The 18,391-nt window shown below is 47.2% G+C and overlaps 1 protein-coding gene across 2 annotated transcripts in view; it reads right to left on the minus strand.

The window, feature by feature from the left end:
• Window positions 1-1,701: 1,701 nt before the first annotated feature.
• The window catches only part of OTULIN (OTU deubiquitinase with linear linkage specificity), a 31,397-nt gene continuing 14,707 nt past the window's right edge, over window positions 1,702-18,391 (minus strand). For both annotated transcript variants that reach the window (XM_040630539.1, XM_040630540.1), the window contains exons 4-7: window positions 17,265-17,408; window positions 12,126-12,251; window positions 9,239-9,508; window positions 1,702-7,019 (exon numbers count right to left, since the gene is read on the minus strand). In XM_040630539.1, coding sequence (XP_040486473.1) covers window positions 6,825-7,019; window positions 9,239-9,508; window positions 12,126-12,251; window positions 17,265-17,408 — 735 coding nt within the window. In that variant the 3' untranslated portion in view covers window positions 1,702-6,824. The remainder of the gene's footprint in view (window positions 7,020-9,238; window positions 9,509-12,125; window positions 12,252-17,264; window positions 17,409-18,391) is intronic.

Consider the following 18,391-nt stretch of genomic DNA (forward strand, 5'->3'; position numbering starts at 1 on the left):
TTTTCGGAGGGCGGTTGGGAAATATGTTTAAAGAGCTTTACACACGTTGAATCTAGAAATGCCTAAAAAGATTCATGAATAAGAATGCTTATTATAGCATTACTTATAATTATGAAAACGAACTTTGCAGGGGCGTTACCTGTATGCTTTTAAAAGATATTTTTGAAACCTTACTAGCATACCGTGCTCCTCAGGACCCGGCACAACTGAGATGTGATTTTCAGGTACATAAACCAACAATTACCGCGGTGTTGGCCTTTTATGTTCAGTGTTCTCTCCGAGATTTCTGAAGAGTGCCATCTCCCCAGTGACAGCACAGCATGTGCTGACCTGACCGCCTTTCATCTGCCCTAAACTACGTTCTAGTTCTTCTTGATCTGGGGAGATGGCACCGGAAGGATGTGGTAGGCACTGTCCTGAGCTATAATAAACATTCTACATCGTAACAGTGCATGCAAAGTCCCATCACCATGGTCACCAAACTTCTCAACACCCTGCGACAGCAGAGGGCTGGGCTGCCAGGTGGAGGGAAGGGCAGAAAAATCCTCACTCACTCTGGGAAGCTGAGACAGGTGGGTCACTCCAGGCTTTTCCACCCGAAAGGCCAAAATCTGTTCTGCCTCTTCTGGGCCAGAAGTCTAGAATCAACCCTCCAGACCCAAAGTCAGAAGGTCATTACCAGGCCACCCACCCTGTGCCCCGACAAGAGGCAGGGGTAGAAGTGGGAAGGGGAGACAAATAATCTAGAGGCCCTCCAGAAAGAATGCCCAGAAGGTCTCGAGCAAGAGAGAGAGCAGTGAAAATGGACCGTATAAACACACGCTCACTTTAACTGCACACGACACAGACGGTTTTTTATTTGATGGGGGGTAATATTCCTAAGGGCTTCCCTAGCACCGCCAGCCTGCACCCCTGCTTTTCTCTACACTTGCAGGGTGGCAGCAGGCCATGGAGAAATGCCAGAAACATAGCCCTTAGAATTGAGAACACCGTAATTCAGGAAAGTAGAGGGAAAGTGTATTCATAGAAGGCGTTGTGTTGCTAAACCATCCGAATGGTGCGCTGGAGGAGTGCGGTCTGCTGTGGCTGCGGACCCCAGGACGGTCTCGGCCACCCACTTCCAGCCCGGCGCCCCTTCCGGATGGGTGCCCGCCCCCACCGAGCATTCCTCAGAAGCCCAGCACCACTTTGCAAACAGACTCCCAGACTCAGTTCTTCGACTCACGGGAAGGCACTCTGCGGACTCAAACTCCATTCTCTGGCCCCAGGAATACCTTTGAAAGCCCGGTGTTCCCCATCTTGCGATCACCCCCTTCCTTCAGGGCGGTCTAACCCATGCGCAGCGTGTACAACGTGGTTCCCACTGCGCTGCTTCTGGGTGCACGAACGTCGGTGAACACCCAGAATGTCACAGGTCCCACAGGCCTCTCCTGGGCAAACGCCGGCAAGGCCGGGGCTGGACTGCGGCTGCGGCCCTGCTCTGCAGGCCAGCGGGATCTGCCTCGGAGGCTCTGTGAGTGCGGGCGCCTCGCTCCACCACGACCATGGCAAGAGGACGGGTACTGAATCCAGACCCGCGTCCAGAACGAGGCGCCTAATTATTCTGCAGCACTTACTTAGGGGCTTGACATCTTGAAGTCATGGGCATCACAGGCCTGTCCCGGGAGGTGCGAGTCCCCAAAAGCAACACAGCAACACAGCCAGGCTTCTGATCTTTTATTTTCTACATTTTTGGTTAATTGTACAATCCTCAGTGGCCAGGTTTGCTAAAGGGGATCAACAGTGAAGCCCTGAGTCAGCTCAGCCTCCAGCAGTGAAGACCTGTGTCAACAAGTCCCTGCCCCCCGAGCCAGGCACCCCACCACAGCTGCAGGTGGGGAGCACGGCCCCACCCGGACTGGAGCCTCAGGAGCACGTTTCTTAGAGCACAGGTTTGTGACAGATGCTGACATTTTACAGTGTAAACAGAGGAGACTTTGCTGAGCAGGCCCAGGCTCACGCAGGGAGCTCCGGGCCAAGCTCCCCGCACAGCCCAGCCTCGGGGGAAGGAAGACGCGTTGCCGAAGGCAGAGGTCGGTCGTTATCCTCCTCCAAATTCACAATACAGAAAGTCAGAAGCTGCTCGATTGCAGGTAACAATACCACAACACTCTCATAAGAACAACGGAAATGAGGAGGGAGCTCATTAAATACATTCATTTTGGCTTTGTGCCCACATGGAAATACTCAGAAGTGATCGACGGCCCCGCGCACTACGGTGGCTCCTGTAACATATGTTAGCACCATTTATGGGTGTACAGATCAAGGCGTTTCTCATTATAGAAAAGCTCTTAAAATCTAAGTACAAAAAAATGATTTTGAAGTTCGTAAGGAAGCTCAACTGCCCCTGGTTACTAGGAGAGTGACCGCAGAGACCAGATATTGGGGGCCCCGTATCCTTTCCTTGTGCTAACCACATTCTGACGATTTCATCCCTGACCCAATCAAGGTGACCGGAACAAGACTCCAGCCAAGGTTCTCCTCCATGAAAAGCCCTGGCTAGTCCTGAGCATTCAAAATATTTAAATACACGGGTGGCCATAAGGCCTGGGAACAGAGGCATTATGGGATAGAATGATTTGCTGATAAGGTATTTCAATGCAATTACCACGTCTATAGTTCCAGACTGAACTAACCCATTCCACCATTCCCAGTAACCATTTCAGTTCACCATGGGAACAAGACTAGTGAGACAACTGCCCTCAGGCCCTCCGCAGGGCTGCTGGGCCCTGTGGGGCCTGGGCGCCGACCAGCTGGCATGCACCAGCCCCTCCGCTCAGAGCTGCGCCCACCTGACCCTACTGCTCCCAAGGCCCGCAGACAGCCCGACCAGCTTAGTTTTGTGCTTTTCTAGGCCCCAAGTTATAAACTGAGCGACAAAGGCTTTAATCATCAGCTGCCCTGGTCTATTTGCACAACTCAGCACTGGCTCCCTAGTATCTCTACCTTCTCAGAAGAGATCACCAAGGCTTTCCAGAAGAGTTAAGCACTACAAATTATACTTCCATGAAACAGGGAACTTCATATGTTTTAGGAGAAGTGATCAGCAGAATCCATACACAGAAGTCCTACTCATTCAGATTTTCCACATGTAACACAGGCCGGGAGGTCTGTCAGGCATTTGTTGTTTTGTCTTTTGGTTTTGTTTTGTTTTGAAGTAGGGTTCACACCTAGCACGGAGCCCAACGTGGGCAATGACCTGAGCCTTGATCGAGAGTCGAGCATTTAACAACTGAGCCACCCAGGTGCCCCTGTTGTTTTAAGTGACATTTTTACTCTAAAATCAGTTCCTTTTTCAATTCACTTCTTCCAGTTCCTTGGGCCATTTTTGTAAGTTACTTGACACTGTGCCCTGCCTTCTGCTGAAGGATCTGGGGATTCTATGCCTTTCACACATTTTTCAGATGCACTTCACACACACTGAGGACCTCCTTTTCATTGTGTGTTAAGTAGTCACGGGCTTTTTTTTTAAAAGACATTTATTTCTATGTATGCCTACAAACGGGATTCCCTGGAGGGTTAGACTTCGGAAAATACTTCTGGGCTTTCAAGGGGGTTACCTGCAAAGTACTGCTTAATAAAGAGAGAAAATGAAATAATCAAACGTTATTTTAACATCAGAAAGAGGAGACAGCCGGGAAGTCTACTGGAGTCCAATGCATCTGCAGCAACAGCAAGAGGCCAGAGCAGTAAGGCAGGAGAGCGAGCGCGTAACAGCTGCTCCCCGAGAGGCCTTTGGGAAGCAGACCTCGGGCATGGAGGTGGGACAGCACCCTGGTGGGAGGGGTAGGGCAGGAGGGAAAACACAGCCTCTTAAAGAAAAAGGAAAAAAAAAAAAGCACATATAACCCCACCAAAGATGTTTCTTCTGACAGAGGTGTTAAGACTGTGGCCTGAGATTTTTACCTGCTAAGCTCGACACCTGGAAGGAACCGATAATGAAAGGGTACCAAGGCAATGCCTGCAAACTTGCATCAGACCTTACTGAACTCAATACCCAACATAAAATACAAGCGTCAATGGCTCCACAAGGAAAGCAGGGTCAGTCCTGTTTGGTGTGTCTAAAACATTTTCGGACATGCTGTATTCAAAGGAAGAGGACCCGCAAACACCAGATCAAACCCCACCACCGTCTGGATCCCAAGTGCGAACCCACACCTGGGCCTCTCGTCCTCCACTGTGGTCATCGCTGTTCTGCATGTAGGAGTGGAATCAGTGCGTGCTGTGTATGCAGAAGGAACTAAGCAGGTGAGGGGAGGAGCCAGAAGAGGTCCTGAAGAAGCAACATCAATTCCAGGGAACTTGCTATAGGGAAAGTCTTTCAGGTTTAAATGCGCTTTAAATAAGCTCAAAGCTGTAAGTCACGCCTGCTTAAGCTGGAGATCATCTTTCTGCCCAGACCACAGGGTCCAAATCTCGGACCTCCTGCAATAAGCTCTGGGAATGAAAGCAAGCCCAGTGTAGTTACCACTGCTTTCTCTTCTCCTAGGACAAGTATCATTTTAGAGGCCCCTCTAAATAGACTATCCTGCATCCATTTTGGTCTCAGTGCAATTTGTATCTCCGGGTCCGGCCAGCCCATGACCAGAAATGACGCACGGAAGCAAGATTCTGGGCAACTGAAGTTGCATGTTACAATGAAGAAATGTTATTTTTTAAAGTCAGCCAATCATTTATATTCCCCGAAGTAGTGTTTCTTTGAAAGCTTTGCCTCTCTGATGCTGTGATCCCACTAAGCCAGCATGACAGGCTGAGAGCGAAGTCCAATAAGGCCTTGGGTCAGAAAGCCACTTAAACGTGTGCCTTCAAACTTTCATCACTATGATGGTGAAGACCACAGTTTCCACACGCTCTACCAGTATCGCACAGGAACAAGAAAAAAGTATGCATGTAAACAATTAAGTTGCCCAAAAGTCCAGTTCCAGTTCACGAAGATTAGAACATTTTCATAATGCAGAGACAGATGGTCATGAGTATTACTAAACTGAAAAGTAGGTATGGACCAACAGCCAGACTCGGTGCACCCCCGGAGGACACCGACCCCCACTGCCTTGCGCCAAAACATTCTAAGTATGCTTTAAAAAATGTTCGAGAATGAACAGTAAGCATTTCCTATTGTACAATTACAAATACTAAAATGAAGCATCAAAGCCAATAAGAAGTCATTATTATTACTTTAATTTGGCTTCTAGGTACCTCCTATTCGAGGCACCATTACATTTCACAGTGAAAACCACAAAGCCTCTCTAACGCGTTCATGCACATTCGGAGCAGAACCCGATTCAAACACTCTAAACAATAAACACCTCCCCAACTGTGGTGAATATTACTGATGAGGTAATGGGAAAATACTCATGTAATAGTCTGCATAGTTTTGTGTGTCCTCTGAGTTTTCTCAAAAGAATTCTAATTTTTAAGTATAAGGCAAAACTTACATTTTCAAAAAAGGTTTGCCACTCCCCAAAACCATGTGATAGCTTATTAACTATATTAAATTGAACCAAATGAAGATTTTAATTATTATAAAATAAAGCTTGGTACCTCAGGGTGATACTACCTTCACAGACGCTGAGCCCAGGCAGGGGCTGCTGAGACAGCACGGGAGTGATGTGCCTGGTCCCTGGGAACCACGGACACAGCCCACAGCCCCTGTGGGTGACTCCAGCCCTAACAGCGTGCAACCAGGCCTCACCGCCAGGAACTACTCCCTCCCCCCTCAGGCTTCCCGAACCAAACCACAGGCTCACAAGCCGATGCAGCTCGGCCCCACTTCCGTACTTAGTTTTGGGACTTGCTTCTGCTTCATCTTACTCATGGAAAATCTTAGACACTTTGCTATTACCCACCCCCCGGCAGGAACGCGAATTTGGCACTGGAAGCATCCTCAAAAACATCCCGTGGGAAGGGCACAGGAAGACCCAGATCCAGCTCACCCCCACCCCTGAACTCAGCGTTGAGTGCCTGAAGTCATCGGGCCCTGGCTTCCTCCTCTCAAGAGCAGGTGATCTCCGCGCTGTTCTGACTATAAAATGGCACACCTATGAAATGGAGCCTCATCGCCAGTCCGACGCCGGGGCTCAACACAAGCGGTGCTCGCCCAGCTGACAGCACCGCACCTGCATGAGGCACCCGACCGGGTATGGCCGTGACCTCAGGCACCTGTCACATTCTCAGATCAGGAGTTCCAGGTGCCGTCACATCCCTCCTGTGGCTCCTTCTCCAGCCTTTACATAACTCCTTTTTGGACCCAGTTTTTAATCTTCTATGAGACAATCTGCTTAGAATAGCTTTAATTAATATGTAAATCCAAACGACGTTATGACTGTGCCACTAACAGACTCCAGCCCAGAGTTACGCCACGTCAGCTGAATTGCATAGAAGGGCACTACAGAGACCCATTACCACCAAAACATTACTATCTTAGAAAAAATGGAGAGCCAGTTTACAATTAAAGAGAGTTTGATTCTGAGACACAAAGAACACATTCCTCTCCAAAATGAGTCTTCTCAGATATAAAAGATTTGCTTTATGGAGAAGATGTAGTTTGTACCTTCCAAAAGAAGTGCTCTGAAGGCCCCCCGGAAACATATTGCATCAAAGTTGAGGGAAAACACTTGGTTAATTCTTATTATCAAAAGTTGTCTACAGAACAGCCCAGTCCAGCTTGGTTCACGGGGCCAAGAGTTCCCACAGGTCATTCTAAGAGCCCCGGAGGCCCAAGGCCCGAGCCAAGGAGTCGCCCGTGCAGCTCGGCCGTGTCGCCAGGCTGTCCAGGCGCACGTCCCTCACAGACTCGTCTCCTCGCACACTCTGACGGGGATGTTGTAGTGCCGGTCATCTTCGGCGATCAGGGTCACCACCGGCCAGTCCAGGGGCGGATCGGTGGGGTAGACCGTGACGAACTCTTCAGTGCTGTACTTGGACAGCCGGTACACCTGAATGGTGTGGCGTACAGCGTAGGCCAGAAGGAACATTTCAACCTGGGGAAGAGCGCAAAGAGGTGAGCGGAGGGAAGGCACCGTGCAAGATGCAGCTCCCCACCTGCGCCACCCCCACCCGAGTTCCAGGCAGGCACAGCCCCGCCATGCCGCACCCCTTCCTCCTCCGCGTGGGCCCAGCCCCAGCCTTCTTGACACGGTTGTCACAAACAAGCAGATCATCAAAAGTGGACTAAATATCTGATAAGTGACTTGTATCCAGAATATATAAAGAACTTTTATAACTCAACAATAAAAAAAATGATCAGTTTAAAAACTGGGCGAAGGATCTGAATAGAACAGACATTAATCCAAAAAGGATACGCAAATAGGCAGTGAGCGCGGGAAAAGTCATCAGAGGAACGCACACCAAAACCACAATGAGATTCCCCTTCACACCCACTAGAACAGTTATAATCAAACAGATAATAACGGGACATAACTACTTAACAGGTACCAAGTTTTCTTTTGGGGTGATGAAAATGTTTTGGAACTTGATAAATGTACTAAGAACCTCTGAGTCATATACTTTAAAACGGTTAATTCTATGTTACGTGAACTTCAATTTAAGAAACAAAGTATATCCCAGGTATCTACCCAAGAGCAATGAAAACATGCGTCCACACAAAAAGCCTGTATGTAAATGTTCACGACAGGATTATTCATAATAGCTAAAAGAGCAGAACGACCCCAAGTGTCCATCAGCTGACGGATGAATGCGGTCTGTCCACACGACACAATGTTGCTTGTGACGCGTGCTGCAGTATGGACGAGTCTTGAGAACATGATGCTGAGTGAAAGCAGCGAGTCACAAAAGACCACATAGTGTATGATTCCACTTCTACAAAATGTCCAGAATAGGCAAATCTACAGAAACAGGAAGTAGACTAGTGGCTGCCTGGGGCTAGGGGAGGGGGAATTAGTACTCACTAGTATGGGGTTTCCTTTATCGGTGATAAAATAGTCTAAAATTAGACTACAGTGATGGCTGCAAAACTCTATAAACACACTAAAACCACTGAGTTGCACACTTCAAAAGGATAAACTTTATGGTATGCAAATTATATCTCGACACAGCTGTTATGTTTTAAAAATGGGACTCGCCATTACAGTAGACTTTGTGAGGACTCCGCGCAAGAACGAACTTTGGTCTAACATGCAAACCACACTGCCCCAGGCTCCGTCCTGAAGGGAGGGGCTGCAGTTCGGCAGACAGAAGGAGCCTACACTCTGAGGGCAGGTACTTGCCCGACGCAATCCTCTTCAATCCTGCCTGACCCCGCAGGACCATCGGCATTCACCCTTTGCTACACACCACAAAGGTCGCGCTTCGGATGGGGAGCCTTAACTGCTACTTCAGTAGCCGGCTATTCCACCAACAAAGACTTAGGCTTTTTAAGATAACATCATGAGCACACACTAAAGATGTGCGGTGAGTCATGGGAGAGCACTGCACTGGGACTCCGCAGAACTCCCAACTCAGCGTACGGGTAAAAGACCCAAGAGCAGGCTGCTCTCTATTGGCTAAGGTGACTCCAATTCTATTTTTAAAGGACACTATCTAATACAGCTCTGGCTGCCAAGATTAAATAGTTAAGACCCTTTGCTTCATTTATCTGTAGGCTGCCAGGCGCAAGGGTACCGATCCCATCCAGCATCCTGCAGAAGCAGCCCAGGCTGAAATGAACGTGGTTACGAAACGGACCCACAGTTCTTTTGCCCTCCTCACTTGAAAAGCTGGATGGAACTTAATGCTCTCCCCGAGTGTGGGATGGATTTAGTGACTTGTTTTTAAAGAACAGACTATGGTGTAAACAACAGCGTATAACAAGATGAGATCATAAAACACACCGTGGCTTCTCCCTTGCTCTCTTCTTGGATCACTGCACTGTCTGGGAGAAGCCAGCCATTGTGTCCCAAGGACACTAATCAATGCTATGGAAGGACCCATGTGTCAGGAAACCAAACCGTCCTTCTAACTACCCATGAGGCCTATGCCAACGGCCAGGTGTTGTGCCACGTTGAAAGTGGATCCTCCAGGCCAGTCGAGCCCTCAGATGACTGCAGCCCTGAACAACACAGGACCACAGCCTCCTGAGACCCCGAGCCAAAACCACACAACTAAGCCACTCCAGAATTCTTAACCTACAAAGGCTGTGAAATAACGTTTAACGATTAAAGCTGCTATTTTGGACTAATACACATGTAAAGGCACAGCTCACCTGTTCAAGGCCACCGGTGTGTCCCACCTGGTTTAGATGGTTCCTTAGCAGCTGTCCAGGATCATTCGATGTGTCCCGAGCAAACAGAAGCACAGAGAAAAATGGTACTTCTTTTCCCTTCTCTTTATCATCATATAGTTCAATGGCTCTGTTTAGCATTAGAAATTTTACAGCTTCATAGAGGCTATACTCCTCTTCCTCATTTGTGAACAGTTCATCACAAGCTATCTGCCTTGCTTCGGCAGTTCTTAGTTCCGCCAAGCCTGCCCACTACAACAAGAAAGTTACGTAACAATTACATGTTTGTTCTAAAAACCCCTAGTATACTTCCATACTATGAGCACAAAATTATTTTCAAAAGTAGGCAACCATGGGTCATGCACCAATGCTCACAACACTCAAGTTTCTAGCTCAAACAACGGTACTCTTTCGACCACGCAAATTCCTTACTCAGCTTTTTCCCCGTAAATTTGAAACAAAAGTACATGCACTAAGAAGCACTGAGGCCATGGAATGGAACTGTCAACTCCCCTAACTTCCTAGACAATGAAATTGGACCAGTCCATCAGAAATACTTACGGAGGAGCTATATGGTACATGTGTGAGGGCAGTGTGTGAAGCTGTGAGGGGTAGCTAAAATTACACCTGCCCTTACGGGGCTTACGGGAGCACTTACCACCCAGAAACACCAAGCCAACCTGCAAAAATGAAGATGGGCAAGGAAGATTGTGAGGTCTCCTGTATGTTCGTTTACTAAACTCATCCCTCTAACTTCCTAAAAATATACATGGAGTTTCAAATGAATACATCCACTCTAGGAATTTTTACTAAGAATAAAGCAGAATACTAGGTATACAGCTAACACAGGCAAACTCTTCAAGTGAACAAGAAAACCCCGTAAACATAGGTGCTTTTAAGTTAAAGTGAATGAGGACAAGAGATACCAACATGAACTAGTCCTTATGAATAACCAGTAACTACTGCTCCTCTCAAAAACCATTAAAATTCTAAATTCAACAGTACATTTTAATGGTAATGACTGTACCACAGGATTCTCTTCAATATGTGGTTGAAAGCTGGAGCATCTCCTATTTTCCAGAAGTAGACCCAGCTGGCAGTGAAGAGCATGGCTCTAGAGTCTCAGAGTCAGGAGGGAATGAAGGCCTTGCTACCAAGCAGCTGGTGGTTTTTGCTGGGCATTAACAGACATCTGGGCCTTAGTTTCCTCATCTTTAAAATGGGGATAACACAGCAACATCTTGGTAGTTATGAGAATTAAACAACATATGAAACACTGAGTGCACAGCCTGGCACACAGGAAGTACCAGTAATGCTGGCTTAGATTATTAATGAATAATTTTAATGTTATTGCAAATTGGAAACACTTAAAACACTGCCCCAAATGAGGATCCATTTACAGCACACACATCTAATACAGCAAAAATTACAACTTCACAAGACCTTAAAAGGGAGGAAAAAGAAACTGTCACCAGTAGCTGAGTTGAAGAGCCTTCCTGCTCACTCACACAGCCAGAGCTCTCTCTAGCCCTAACCTAACCTAGATCCTGGGGTCCTGAGCCCCTGCAAACCCCGTGCTCCACTCCAAGAGGCAAAGAGAACAGAATCCCTATTTCCTTCTCTTGCCACAATTTCTTAATTGCTAGACTTCCTTTGATAGTGTACTTTTCATGAAATACTTACGTTTATAAAGAAAAACTAGGTTCCAGGAGGTCAAAGCCCTCAGTTCATTCACTAAACAATATATTTACCAAATGCCTATTATGTGTCAGGCTTGGTGCTTGACACTGGGTGAAAAGGAATGAGCAGGACAGCCTCTCGTGGAGCTGGAAGTCTAACCACGTGGCAGACCATACTGGAGAAAACAGATCAACACCTGGGGTAAGTGCTAACAGACTGCTGAAAGCTGTCTGACACTTTCCTCACCAGCCTCCCCCCATCTACAAAGCCCGGAGCAATCAGCAGGCTCTCAACTCAGAGTTCCTGGTGTGGAGAACTTCAAGCTCTTCCAAGGCAAGCAACCTGGTGGTCCAGGTGGGCCAGTGTATAAACAGGACCTCCAAAACCCACAGAATACTCCAGAAAGGGAGTATTTTAATAACTAAATCATTGGGAATCAGCTGACCAAGTTCTCCCTATAATTCTGTTTCAGAGAAACCCTCGGGACAGTTTTCAAAAGACAAGTTATTAGGGTGCCTGGGTGGTGCGGTTGGTTAAGCGTCTGACTCTTAGTTTCAGCTCCGATCGTGATCTCAGGGTCCTGAGATCAAGGCCCGCCCATCTTGGGCTCTATGCTCAGTTCAGGAGTCTGCTTGAGAGTCTCTCTCCCTCTCCCTCTGCCCCTCCCACTCATGCCCACTCTCTCTCTAATATAAATCAGTCTTTAAAAAAAGTAAAGACAAGTTACTGAATCTAAATAGATAAATCTTTAAAAAAAATAAAGACAAGTTTCTAACAATCATTCAGAAATGAAAACAAGTAAAATAAATAGGGACAGAATCTTAAAACATGAATATAATTGGAAAGAATTTAAAATATGCATTCACATCATTGATAATACTCTAAGAAATAGAGACTAAATACAGACTCTCCCTGAAACCTGTCAGTAGGACTTAGAACGAAGACCACATTTAAGGTTTCCTTTTAAAAAAGTTAAACATTTCACTAAACATAATAAATGGTGTCGATATCTCTCCGTTTTTACCAAAGACTTCAAAGGAAGAGTTTGTGTTCATTTAAATTATGTTGTCTAACTACCAGCCACAGGCATTTGGCAATCCACCACATGAGGACTAAGAAGTGGTCTGCCGGGGCGACCAGGAGTGAGAGTTTTGCACTTATCAGAGCAAAAAAGCTACAGATTCCAAACCTTCTTCCTCAGCAACGTGAGGGACTCCTTAATTTTATCAACCAGGTCCTCGTTCTTCCCCTCAAATTTCAGTCCAAGTTTCCACTGCTTGATCCAGTTGTATTTGCTTATGAGTTTTTCCGGTAACTGGATTATCAAGAAACAGAGAGATAAAGAGGTATTAACATTCCAAGAAATCCATCACAGGATCCCGCAGAAACCACAAGGGCTACAAAACCTACCTTTGTGTCCAAATTAATTCCCGCACATTTGTCTGCTGGAGGGAAATGGTGGTTCTGGCTGAGATAACAAAGGCACGATCTACCTTGCTCAGCTCTGACCACAGCCAGAACATTCCACAGGATTTTGTGAGGGGACATTAAGGCAGTGTCCAAAACCGTGTCTTCGCAAACCACCCAGGTAGCTCCTGGGATCACGGACAGCCTCCCTGCCACTCCCTAAAGCCCGACTTAGGAAGGCCCTTCGGGCAGGCGAGATGGTTCAGGATAAAGTAAAAACCTGACTCTTTCCTGATTAGAAAAATAAAGCCTAACTTCCAACATCACCCCATATCCTCAACAGCTTTCATATTCACAAAAATGTGTATCTAGTTTAATTGCCTCATCAATACAGTAAGATAAGAAACAGAGTGGAGAAGAAGTGGGGGTTAACAGCTGCAGGGGCCTAGCTCATTAAAGAAGTGACAGCTGAGCTACTCCTTTGCCCGGTTCCTTTTCTTTTTTTCCTGGAGCGTGTTTTATTTTGTTTTCCCCTCATCATCCACAGAATCTGGAGTCTGCAAAGGCAAGCTGGGACACAACGTGATCGATGACAGCATGGGAACTCCGACACTCCCCACAGTCCTGGGTGTGTCAGGAGAAAATTCATCATGAGGCTGGGCACAGACATGTCCCTTCACTGTCGTAACACCCAGACAGGAAAAGAAAGTTCACCAAGTCAAACGATCATGAGAGGAGAATTCATTCCTACAGCATCCTACGTGGAACGTGAGCTTGTTTAACAGTCAAAACTACAGTTTTTAAACAAGGCCACATGTGCTCAGTTCCCCGGGAATCTAAGACTCTAAAGACCCTTTCACAAATGGTGATCCCAGTTCTACCTTGTCCATCTACAGCCATCATGGGAAACAAAGGTGGTTTCATTCCTGCAAAACACAGAGCCACGCAGGGATATAAATTCCTCTTCAGGTAAAGTTACCACAGTGTCGGTGATTTACAATCACTCACCAAGTCGGGGAGGGGCTGCGTTCTCCCCATCTTATCACCACCACCCCAGCTCCATGCCCACACCGCCCAGCATTTTGGCAACATGTGGGTGGCCTTGCTGCAAACCTTCAATTCAGGTTTTCAGATTTATCACCAGAACCTAAAATGCCCCCAAGTGGCAATAAGCTGAAATCACAGCTGGGCACAAAGGTGAGCACTGAGCGGGAACTATGGGAATGTAAGCTGGGAAATGGGGTAGAGAGAAGCCTGGAAGACCATCGGAGCCTCGCGTGACATTGTGCACATACCCCAGCAGCAGTCACAACACACAACTCAATCACGTGGCAGACCCCGAAGTTCTAACTACATACAGGGAAACCTTGAAATAAAACTCCGTCTCCTCATTCCTTCCACGCACTGGGCAAACTGTTGCTAGTGTAATGATCTAGCTCAGGGCTGCAGGCCTCTGGGAGATGGCGGAGACCCTGGGGAAAGTCCGAAAAATGAGGTGTGAAAAAGAAACAATGAGGAAAGAAGAATGCATTTGGAATGATTTATTCAGAAGAAAAAAGTAGATCTAACCTTAAACGCTTTCTAGAGTCACAGTGCAGAGAACGCACATAAATAACCATTCTTTTCTATGACACACAAAGAGACTGGACTTTTGTCAAAATAAGAGAGATTTAAGCAAGTAACAAGATTTAAACAAGAAAAAAATGATTGGAAATATTTCAAAATAAGGTAGGTAATTAATCAGGTTAGATGGAATTTCACTTGTGCCTATACTATAAAATTACCCATTTTCTCCAGCAAGTGTCTACAATTCTTGACATCATCACCATGATTAAAAGAACTATGGGGTAACAAAGATGTGTCCCCAAAAATAACTCATAAAAAAGAGCTCCGGTAAACAAACACCGTCACAGGTACCTCCTGTTCAGAGACATTCTAAAACTTAGTGAAATTGGAAACCAAAGGACCCCTGCCCTGAAGGACACTTCCTCTCAGGGCCCAAGGCGCTTCCCCCAAGTTTAAGAACAGTCAGACCAGGGGTGCCTGGATGGCTCAGTCATTAAGCGTCTGCCTTCAGCTCAGGGCGTGATCCCAGCGTTCTGGGATCGAGCCCCGCATCAGGCTCCTCTGCTGGGAGCCTGCTTCTTCCTCTCCCACTCCCCCTGCTTGTGTTCCCTCTCTCACTGCCTGTCTCTCTCTCTGTCAAATAAATAAATAAAATATTAAAAAAAAAAAAAAAAAGAACAGTCAGACCAAGCCACTTCCAATGCTAGGGTCAGGGTCAGATGATCAACTGCAGTCAAATGCGGAGACTGGGATCTGGATGCAGGGAACGCAAGCAGGGCAGGAGGAGAGGGGCAGCGAGGGCAAAGTTCAATCTCCCAGGCTGAGAAGGACGCCGGGCCAGAGGAGACGAGCATGGGCAGAAAGGGGTCTCTTTCGCTGAGCTCAGATTAAGGGTGGGGGCGGGCAGGTCTCTCGGTCTAGCTCTCCGCTTTCCCTGTGATGTTCTGAAACCAACGACATTCTGGGAGAGAGGGAAAACGGCAAAATGCTACAGAGAACATATTTCAATCTGTAAACAGAAGCAGATCAGCCAGCTGAAGGGTGCCTGTCCCTTGGTGACAAAATAGGGCTTCTCTGGGCTTGCCCGAATTCTCGATGAGGTCAAGAGATGCTCAGCAGTGCACGGTCTGCAGGCCACTGTCCGAGTCTGGTTCTGAGTCCACAGACTCACGCACACACTTAGATGTCCGGGGACCTCTCTGACCCCAGAAGCAGAAGAGGTGGGTTAACGTAGAGCCAGTGCCGTTCAGGAGGCCCTGACAGCGCAAAAGTAGATTCCCTTCAACCTGCCTGCTAAGGGCTGCTTTTCTGTGTCCCTAAAAGTGGTCAGTGCTCCCACACTTCTAAAAGCCCCATGGACACACAATAACCACAGGTGCTTGTGCCGTGAACCAACCAGGACTGAGGACTGTCACCGGGCACAGGGCAGTGGTCAGAAGAGGCCCCGAGCGTTTCAGAAAGATCAAGGATCAGGGTAAATGGAGACAGACCCACGGTCACTGGCTCTGCTCCAAGTGTTTCCGATGGCAAGCCTATGCCTTCTTTAACACAAATAATGTAGACCAAGCTCTAAGGGCAAGCAGGATTTTACTTAATAGGACAGGATACGGGTTATTCTGATGTATCAGGAAAATGAATAAGAAACAACTTTCATCCCCCAATTCCTGTAAGACTGTCTCGTTAGGCAGCAATAAGGTATCCCTTGATTTCCTTAAGCGAGTATGTTACCAAATAAATATTTTATAGTAAAGAGGTTCTTATTGCAGTTACACAAGGAGTTAGGGGAGATGCAGAGACCCGCTCCTGAGGCGAGGCGGTCCAGGTGCCCCGCCACCATTGGGCGCACTGCCGGCCTCCGTAAGCCACACCGCCCCTCCGTCGGCGCCACCACTCGCTCACTCAGAGAGGCCCCTGTCACACTGGACTTTCTGAGGGAAGATCAGCGGAAGGGCCAGAGTGAGAACAGGAGTGCAATGGCCTCCACTGCTTGTGCCCTTTGAGGCCGTGGGACCCCTCGTGTACCTAATCTCTAGCTTAGCTGGCAACCAGCTTCCTCTAAACGCCGTCTTATTCCAGGCAAATACCCCAGCTCCTTCAACAGTTCCTGAACAAGATGAATCATCTTGGTCACACTCCCATCTGGACTGAGGATACAGGCACAAACCCTCAAGATGGGCTCTGACCAGCCCAGCTCAAGATGGGACGGTCACTGCCTGTGGTTTAGAAGTGTTCAAGACACGGCTTCGTTCTCACCGCCGGCCACCGTCATGTGGGCTCTGACTGAGCTTGCGATCAATTCATCCTGATGACCTTTGTAAGCTGCCAATCAATTCATCCTGATGACCTTTGTAAGCTGCCGTTAAGGCAGATTTCCCACAGACAGCACTCTTGGGTTTTGTTAGTGTTTGTGGTGTGTGTGTGTGTGTGTGTGTGTTTTAAGCACAGGGCTTCCAGTTTTCTTCCAATTAATGTCTTCTTATCAGTTCTGCCCAATCATTCCTGCCCACCAGACTTTTTTTTGAGATAGTCTATCATCCAACCTATCATATGACTTCATCTGATGTAGGTCATAGACACAAGACACAGTGACATGACATTCTAGGGTGTCACTACCACACCGCGGATTTAAAACAAAGAAGGCCAGGGGCGCCTGGGTGGCGCAATGGTTAAGCGTCTGCCTTCAGCTCAGGGCATGATCCCAGCATTCTGGGATCGAGCCCCACATCAGGCTCCTCCGCTAGGAGCCTGCTTCTTCCTCTCCCACTCCCCCTGCTGTGTTCCCTCTCTCGCTGGCTGTCTCTGTCAAATAAATAAATAAATGAAATCGTTAAAAAATAAATAAAGAAATAAATAAAACAAAGAAGGCCAGGCACGGGACACATCCCGACCCTCACCTCCCATGCAGCCTCTCCCAGGGTGACATGAGCTACCAACTACACCTGTCCTCTTAACACAGTGCAGAAGGCGCTCATTTCTCGCACTGGAGCTGTAAGCACAGAATGTGCATTCTAAAACCCCGACAGCTGCTCAGATGGGACAACGTGCAGCCCACTTACTACAGACAGCAACACTGAAGTCAAACTGCTCCTAAGCACTTTTACAGAGTATAAACACCAGCTCTTCAATTCAGCTGAACTGTTCAAATACATTGTACCTCGGTTCTCTTCTGGGAAACAGCAATTATTCTTGGTCGCTTTACTATGCAAAATCATCCCGGCCACACAAAACGGAATAAAGCCACATGCTGACGTCACACTGCAGACAGTACTGGCACCCAGCACAGGCTGAAAAGGCAGCTCTTTCTCACAAAAACGACTGGAAACATTGCGAACTCAAACCTGCAGCAGCAGCGTACCAGCGTGAGCTCAGGGTCCTTCAGCCAGGAGGGCAGCGCCGCTGGCTGGCTCATCGCCTGGAACAGCGTGGCCCTCAGTGCGCAGTAATTATCTCCACGGACGCGCCTGATGGAGGTGAACTTCTGAGACACCTCCTCATAGCCCTGGGTAAAAGCATCAAAGAATTCAAAACGGTCATTACTGACTTCGGAACGTAGGGGAAGTTTTATTCCTGTGGAAAAAAAATGTGTCCCTGCAAGAATGAAAACTGCAAGAATGAAAACAAGGCGGGCTGGTCCCTCACATAAGCCACTTGAAGTCCTTTTTTTATTAATCAAAAGAAATTAACAAATGTTAATACTGTACAAAACATCAGCATATGTAACAGATAAAATACATAGGAACACATAAATGATAGACCAAATATTATGAAAACACTAGCCACCCCCGAGGTTAGGAGTCAGATGTCCCTTTCTAAACAACTACTCTAACACTCACTTACTGATAACCAACATCCTGAGGGGTGTAATCTGTGTGAAAGTGACCCTAATTCTAATGAAGAAATAGGATAGAACAGAGAGAGGGACGAAGTTTATACCTCCGTATTTAAAAAAATTTTTTTTTAAAAATCCCAAGTTTCGGGGCACCTGGGTGGCACAGCGGTTAAGCGTCTGCCTTCGGCTCAGGGCATGATCCCAGTGTTACGGGATCGAGCCCCACATCAGGCTCCTCCGCTATGAGCCTGCTTCTTTCTCTCCCACTCCCCCTGCTTGTGTTCCCTCTCTCACTGGCTGTCTCTATCTCTGTCAAATAAATAAATAAAATCTTTAAAAAAAAAAAAATCCCAAGTTTCCATGGTATACTAAAAAAAAGTCTACATGCTAGGAGATACCTGGATAATTCTATTAGACTCTTCAAAAGTGGATTTAAGTGTCATTATTTGGTCTGCAAGTCAGACAAGGAAATGAAAATGTTCAGTGACCTACATGCTGTCACTCAAGAACAGCCATCCAAACGGACCATTCTGACGCATACTCCAAACACAGCCACCATAAAAGGGTCCACAGGCACCACGACCACCTGATTTCTCCAGCAGGATGATGCCCGAGCATCAGGATAAACTTTGCTGCCTCCTGCATTTCACTAG

Source organism: Ursus maritimus, unplaced genomic scaffold (genome assembly GCF_017311325.1).
Source record: "Ursus maritimus isolate PB19 unplaced genomic scaffold, ASM1731132v1 scaffold_15, whole genome shotgun sequence".
NCBI lineage: Eukaryota > Metazoa > Chordata > Mammalia > Carnivora > Ursidae > Ursus > Ursus maritimus.